Below are 7,956 nucleotides of genomic sequence, written 5' to 3'. Positions count from 1 at the left end.
GAGCGCTGGCCCCAGCATGCCGTGCTCACAGCCACAGTAAGCTACTATACATAATCATCATGTGTATTTATTTAATTATTATTACTTTATATTGTTAATAAAAGTCTGCTATAATTGTAAGTGTAATAATTAATAAGAAATCAACATATTTACGTTCAAAAAGAGTACAATTATTCAATATAATAAATTAAGATTATTATCTTATTTTCCTAGCAATATTATAACTAAAGTGTATTAAAACCACATAGAAACACAATTTGTGACACTGCAGGCTTGCTGCAGGCTTGATGAGCATAAGAGACTTCTTTCAAAAACATTAAAAATAGTAGTGTTTCCAAACTTTTGACTGGTACTGTACAAACTGTATATTCTCTCCTTAACCCAACCCATAAACAAAAACTAAACATGATTTAGTGTGATTTATAAGTATGTTTTCCTCAGGGGATCCAGAATTATACATATATCTTACTTGGGTATGAAATATTTAAGTAAAGAAAAAGTAATATATTGTATTGTATCATAAAATTTCCTACAGACACAAATGCTTGTCACACATTATTTAGTACATAATACAAGTGCTGACGCTGGTCTTCAGCTGTCTCTAAGAATAACTGTACCAGAAATGTTTTATTCCTTCCAGGGGGGAAAACAACAACATTTATGTGGGGGAAAAAACTAATATAGAAGACAAAACAAAGTACAGTCTTTGTTACTGAAGATTAGCTATATTTAAGACAAATAAAGTCAAATAAAATGATAGATAGACAAACTGTAATCAATATAGACATGGAGGAAAATGTTGCCAAAGCACTTTCATGGGAGCTGCAACCAGCTGAGGTCATCAGATCTGTGAAAGCAGAGAAAATCCTGTATTATATCCCCTAAACAGGTTTCATTTGTATGCATGCAAATACATTCAATAACTGCTTTTCAATTCATAGCTCTAGCATATGGATGCAATGAGTTGAGGCTTTCTGACTTATTGATACTCACTGTGCCTGAGTCTTAGTGATCCTCTTCCCCATCCATAACATTTCCGCCAAACTCGCGACCGCAGGGTCAAAGTTCATGCTGGCAGCTGCAACAACTTCTTCATCTCTGTATTATGAAATAAACAGTGATGAACGAAGAGAAATCCTAATTTCAAGACATAAAGATTTGACGGACTTTTAAGGCTTCTTCATTAGCTATCAGCTTACTTGATATAAAATGCCAAGAATTTTCTTTCCTTAGTACTTCCTTTAAAAACAATGTCAGTGTATCCTTCTCCATAGCCTGGTGGAATTAAAATAGATGAAGAATAGACATACTTTATTCATGTGATGAAATATCATATTTGCTCAGAGAAGGGAGATTTATCTTGGAATGGTCACCTGTATATCGGATGCCTTTGCCCAACAGCATGGTCCAGAAATATGGCACAGTATTAATCGCAACCTGTTGATTCAGCATGCTTAAGCCAGCAATTCTTCCTGTGGAAGACCACAACCACATATTTTACACATTACCACAAACACTACCCTTCAAAATGTTTTGGTTTTTGAAAGAAGTCTCTCGCCAAAGCTGTATTAGTTGATCAAAAATACAGTAAAAATAGTAATATTGTGAAATATTATTATGATTTAAAATAGCTGTTTTCTATTTTAATATATTTTAACATGTAATTTATTCCTGTGAAAGTAAAGCTGAATTTTCAGCTTCATTCATTGCTCTGTCTTCAGTGTCACATGATCCTGCTGATTTGCTGCTCAAGAAACATTTCTATGTATTATTGATGTTGTAAACAGTTGTACTGCTTAATATTTTGGTAACAATGTTTTGTTTAATGTGCCTTGCTGAAAGAAACGTGTCCTTGCTGTATTATTTCTTTTTAAAAAATCTTACTGACACCAGACTTTTGAATGGTAGTGTTTTTTTGAATATTAAAACTCTTATTATTATATCAGGTGGTACCGTGAGCTTGCGCCAATTGCCAATGTCCAATATTGACTCGCTTATTTCCGACCAAAGGAAGTGGAAAAGACACCACATCTCCAGCAGCAAAGACATCAGGAATGTTGGTTTTCATGAACTGAAAAACACAGATGTCATAAAAACTACTCTATTCGTTAAATGAAGTGTTTGTTCTATGTGATATGAAGGTGGTTACCTTGTCAACAACAACAGCATTGCGTGAATCAATTTCCACTGATGTTCCCTTTAGGAAATCAGAGTTGGGAATGACACCTTTGAAAGGATATAGATGTAACTGTTAGAAATAAACAGCTTTTCATTGACAACAACAAAACTGCTATGACAAAATTGTTTTGGTACATACCAATGCCCACAATTACAATATCCGCTGGAAGGACTTCACCATTTTTCAGAACAACTTCCTTGACCTAAACAATTAAGTTAGTTTTATTTTATTTATTTTTTACGATGCACTGACATCAGTTCTATGATTGTTTAGTGATGCGCTAATAACTCTTACAGTACCTTTCCATTTTCACCCCGAATTTCAGCCACACCATTACTTGTGCAGAACTTCACGTTTTTCTCCTCCAGCATCTTTAACAGATGATGTATTACTTGCGATAAATGGAGTATAACAGTAAACCAAAAAATGAAAGAAAATACCACAATGTTCACTGACCTGCATTGTCATTTTTCCGATTTCAGGACCCAGTGATGACTGGAAAGGAAACTTACTGCTGCCAATAACAGTGACGCTGGCTGCCTTGTCAGACAGATAAGCTGCTACCTCCATTCCTGATTGACAATTAAAAGTCATAATTTGCAATATTGCCATTAACTTAGGCTGCGTCCGAAAGCTGAAAAATGCTGCCTCCGCAGGCAGTAGCAACAAGACACGCTGAATCCAATGTCTGTGTCACATCCTATCTAGTAAGATACATTCATATGACCAATTTTTGAAGGCAGGATAGATGTATCCTTCACTGCCTTTGATATCCCAACATCCTGTGTGTTCCATTTCGTGACAGTTGAGCCAAAATATAAAAATGGCATCTGAAATTTGTGGTTGGTGGTCAGTTTGTAAATGTAAATTTTGTACCAACTTTTTCCACTTTTGAAATTATAGTAATTAAATATTCGTTTTGTTCTTACCAAAGCTCTCTCTATTTTGTTGTAATCATTAAACAGTTTTGTCCGAAATCAGTTTCGCGAGGTACCTTCGTCCACAAACGCTGCCTGCAAAGTCATTGCCTGATAGGGCAATGAGGCAACAAATCAACTGTCTAAGCTTTTGGACACAGCCCTAGTGTTTGTGAAAGAATGCTACTTTCCAGTTGATTTCTGTATACCTATGAATGAAGTTCCAACGATGACGGCCTTGTTGCCTGCACTCATGTGATGGATTTCTGTGGCATCCTTATAGCTCTGCAGCGATTTCACGTTTTTTAGTTCAGCACCAGGACACTGCAGAGGTCTGGCTCTAAAGACAAAAGTACATAATCCACCATCAGACATTGCATTCAGATAAAAGGTCCAAATGTCTATCATTATACATGGCCTTTTTATGGGACATTTATCTAATCTTAAGCACTTTTTAAAAGAAGTTATGATCTAACCTGCCCCCTGTAGAAATCAAGAGCTGATCATAGTGTTGGACAGTGCCATCCTTGAAAGTCAATGTTTTAGCCTCTGTGTCAACAGACTTCACCTTTGAGGGACAATTATTGTTAATATCTAGAAATAAATACAATGCATGTGATTCCAGGAAAATAAATGGAAGATATAAAAGAAACCCACCTCTTTTTTAGTCCACACTTCAATTCCATGTTGTTGAAGGAAATCACTCTGTCGTAGCAACACTTTTTCAATTTCAATATTCATTGCCTACAAGAGTCCATGAACACACAACATCTTCATAAACAAGGATCTACACAGGTTTATTAATTCAATAAGGTAATGGGGAGACAATCAAATCATATAATCTGGTTTTGTTTAATCTATGATTCATGGATTCCAACCTTGCTAAGCTTGGTCTTATCCAGAGGCAGCTGCTCATCTTTAGTAACCATTATAATTCTCCCTTCATAATCATTCTGACGAAGGGTTTCCGCACATTGCAATGAAGCTGGGCCTGTGGAAACACAAACATATAGAAATGTTGCATTTCCCAATATTACAGACTAGAGAAGAGGCAAACGTTTTCAGGCCATGGTGGATTGACTTTTAATTTAAATTTTAACTAGAATTTAAATTTTTTAAGTATATTTATTTGTTGGACAAGGAAACATTTAGTTGAACTTCAACTGCTAAATTTTAGCTTTACTTAAGTTAACTTAATAATGTATATTTTTAAACATATTTTCATTATTTGGCTGACCCCCTGCAGTATGATGCAAAACCCTCTAGGGGGTGATGAACACCTCAGGATGAGGTGAAAGGGTGTTTGGTGTTTTAAGCCCCCAACAGCGCCTTCCAGGCAGCGAGGGGATGGGTAGGTTTAAGAGTAGGGTTAGCTGCCTCTAAGGAGCCATTGGGGGCTTAAAACACCATCGAGCAGGTGAAAGATACTTGCTCGAAATAAGCATTAAACGTAAACGTTTGTCTAGATGATGTATCTATTACTCACCTCCTCCAATCAGAACAACCGTGTGGCTGACTCCAGGCACTCTACCGCACATTTTCTTAACTATTTTCTTCAGTTTCTAAGAATTACAAAATACATAACATTTCATGAAATGCTCCTCAAAAGCAACTAATCTTATGCTGGACCTAAAAATCGCAGGGGTACATGACTAACCTTTTTATCAGCAGTCACATAAACTTTACCACCCTCTACCTTGACCTTAACAGGACAGGAGAAGTAAACAAATAGGTAATGATTCATTCATAAAATTGTATGGGAAATTGCATGTGACATTAAATATGAATTTGTAACGGGCACATGACACAACAAAAATGCTTGATTCCTTAAGTGCCATCCTACAGTGTATATTCATACTTTGTATGTAGGCAGAGAGTCCAGTCCAGGAAATTCTTCAATATCTCCAGTTTTAGTATTGAAACATGCCCCATGAAATGGGCACCGAACTCGATCTCCAAGCAATGCGCCTGCAAGCATAAAAATGCTTTTATGATTGTTGGAAACACAATGTCACGGTAGACTTGAAAAAAAGAAAGGCACTGTAACTGGATACAGCTCAGAATTAAGAATGACAAAGGTCACGGAATGATGAATGAAAAAAACAAAACCTGTTTTCACTCTACTTACAGTTCTAAGTAAACACAGGAAAGGGTTATTTATTGCTCAGTTTGTGTCAGTCTGTGTGATGATCAGACCATACCCTACCTTTGATAAGTGGAGCGCCATAATGAGTGCACAGTCCACCCACAGCAGCAAATTCTCCCTTATTGCGTACCAACAGGATTTTCTGCTGGTCCACCTCAACCTGCTTCATTCTGTAGGACGAACAGGAAAAAATGGTGCCAGATTGAATAAATTAATAAATAAATTATTTACACTGGCAGTCAAAGGTTTGGAATAATTCTGTTTTTTTCTGTTTTTTATTTTTTTTAAAAATTAAAAAAAAAAAATTTATTATGAAATAAAAATATTATTATAACTATTATTATAAAATGTGATTTATTCCTGTGATGGCAAAGCAGAATTTTCAGCAACTCCAGTCTTCAGTGTCTTCATTGTAATATGCTAATTAGGTGCTGAATTATTGTAAATATATTATTATGATTAATGGTTATAATTAATGTTGAAAAAATATTTTGCTGCTTAATATTTTTGTGGAAACTGTAATAAAAACAATTCAGGACTCTTTGATGAATAGAAAGTTTAAAACAATAGCATTTATTTGAAACATGCATATTTTGTAACATTATAAATGCCTTTACCGTCAATGTAATGTGTGTTAAATAAAAGTATTAATTTCTATCTTACAACCCCAAATTTTTAAATGGTAGTGCATCACGGTTTCCACAAAAATATGAAGCATCACAACTGCTTTCAATATTGATAATGATAAGAAATATTTCTTGAGCAGCAAATCAGCATATTGAAAATAGAAAACAGTAATTTTAAATAGTAATAATATTTCATAATATTAATGATTGACTGTATTTTTCATAAAATAAATGCACCCTTGGTGAGCATAAAATACTTCTTTAAAAAAAAAATATTACAAACTTATGACCGCCAGTGTATTTAAAATAATTATTAGCATATAGTAAATACATTATAAAGTAAGTAATAACTAAATTAAATAAACACTTCCATTAGCCTATTTATTTTCTACAATTATATGCTGTATAACATGTTTGGATCATATGTAATCTAAAATCTCTTACTGTCCATCCAGCAGATCTGACTCTAAACACACCATCTCCGTGATCTCTTCACACTGTTTTGTCTCCATTGTTGGTTTATCAGCTGAAGAAATAACAACTAATTAGTAATATAACAAAACTTGCCACTCTCCATTTCCAACCAGTGCACTTCAAACATCACTGTACTACTGCTACCTTTATACAGCCAAGCACGGTCTGGTCAATCAGCTTCCACTGCTGTTTAAACTGCACAGTATTCACCACTTATCTGTAACACAAGATACACCATAGGGAGAAGTAGCCTAGTGATGGTAACTAACTAGATTACACAAGAGACTGTATTAGAGCAGAAGCAATAAAGTTATTAAATTTTTAATAAGGAACGCACGTTGCCAGCTGTCACTGGTTTCGCGGAATACTGAAACACACCTTGAGTTTGAGCTGAGCTGAGATGTCTTGCAGGACAACACGATACATTTTTACTAATGTTGATATCTGGTGTCGACCTTGCGTACTTTACCATTTTTCTAATTTCTTACCTGTCTAGACGAAATTCTCCGGTTGTCAAGTCAAACGTTTCTGTTGGTTTCTTTGCAGTCCATTCAGAATAAACTCGTTAAATCGCTGACACCTCATCATGACACAGCATCAGCGACAGAGAGGCTCAACAGGTTGTCGGCCAATCAGCGCACGTGGCGGTAACACCAAAATGTGGGTGCGAAACTGTAACGACCCACTTCTAGCTTCTGTTTTTTGTTTTCAGGTGTGAATTTTTGGGCATTATGTGTTGTTATAAAAAGCAAATTCAACTTCCATAATATTTAAGGAGGAATAGTAAAGTCATTGTATATAGTAGCTAAACATTGTTTTGTGAATAGCCTACAGTATTTACGTGCACAACATAGCCTAGGGCCTAGGCCTACTCCATCATCTTGCTTCTGTAAGAGCATAAAACATCTTACAGAGACAACTTAATTAACATTCCTTGGCTCAAATAAAAATAAGCTTTAGCAGACCAACATTTTGAAGATTCGCAGTTATATAAAACAGATGAGCCAAGTCTTCTTCATATATAAGCTATAAGCTATCATTTTAACACTTTGACTGTATCTAATTTTTTTATGGTTTCAGCCACATGTAGTAACAGCCTATGTCATTAAAGTAGTGAAACAGCTCCAACATACCTTACATAAAAAAGAACCACAAGATGTCGCCCGACACCGCCAATTAGACAACGACAACGCCTGCTGCTCTTCTAGCCATGTGGACTTTTGGAAAACTCATAGGGAAAACTCCAATAAAACACACTTTTCACTATGACAATATGTTATTTCCTTTCATTTGTTTAGTTTGTCCAACAGTGGACATACATTACAGATGAATTATGAAACTCCATGCCCACTACATCTCAAATCACATTCTGGTGGAAATTACATTTTAAACATTTAATATAATGACCGACTCACGTTGAAACGGACCAATCAGCTGCGAGCTCAATGCCTTCAGCAAGGACTGATTATAATTATGAAGAACTAGGCTATATAGGTCTACAACTTTTCAACGGGAATCCATTGGTAGCTATAAAAAGTATTTATCTTTTCTTCTTCTCCTTCTTATTATTATTATTACTATTAAAACTGCGTATATAGGCCTACACGTGGTTTT

At 35.3% G+C, this 7,956-nt stretch overlaps 1 protein-coding gene across 4 annotated transcripts; it reads right to left on the bottom strand.

The window, feature by feature from the left end:
- Positions 1 to 49: 49 nt before the first annotated feature.
- On the bottom strand, positions 50 to 6,970 carry aifm4 (apoptosis inducing factor mitochondria associated 4). 4 transcript variants are annotated; one of them, XM_084126189.1, is made up of 20 exons: positions 6,831 to 6,970; positions 6,487 to 6,559; positions 6,313 to 6,409; positions 5,303 to 5,412; positions 4,955 to 5,064; positions 4,754 to 4,798; positions 4,583 to 4,658; positions 3,975 to 4,087; positions 3,754 to 3,840; positions 3,573 to 3,664; positions 3,306 to 3,436; positions 2,636 to 2,751; positions 2,479 to 2,550; positions 2,318 to 2,381; positions 2,150 to 2,226; positions 1,954 to 2,071; positions 1,374 to 1,472; positions 1,200 to 1,275; positions 994 to 1,098; positions 50 to 847 (listed from the first exon to the last, which is right to left on the bottom strand). In XM_084126189.1, the coding sequence occupies exons 3-20, from the start codon at positions 6,378 to 6,380 to the stop codon at positions 814 to 816; spliced, it is 1,593 nt and encodes a 530-aa protein (XP_083982315.1). In that variant the 5' UTR covers positions 6,381 to 6,409; positions 6,487 to 6,559; positions 6,831 to 6,970; the 3' UTR covers positions 50 to 813. The 4 variants fall into 4 exon arrangements, with proteins under 4 accessions (XP_083982315.1, XP_083982313.1, XP_083982314.1 ...); XM_084126187.1 differs by having other exon boundaries at positions 6,313 to 6,394; XM_084126188.1 differs by having other exon boundaries at positions 6,313 to 6,394; positions 6,721 to 6,906.
- Positions 6,971 to 7,956: the final 986 nt, after the last annotated feature.

Source organism: Abramis brama (assembly GCF_963993115.1).
Source record: "Abramis brama genome assembly, chromosome: 10".
Taxonomy (NCBI): domain Eukaryota; kingdom Metazoa; phylum Chordata; class Actinopteri; order Cypriniformes; family Leuciscidae; genus Abramis; species Abramis brama.
This window is presented reverse-complemented; position numbering and strand designations above follow the sequence as displayed.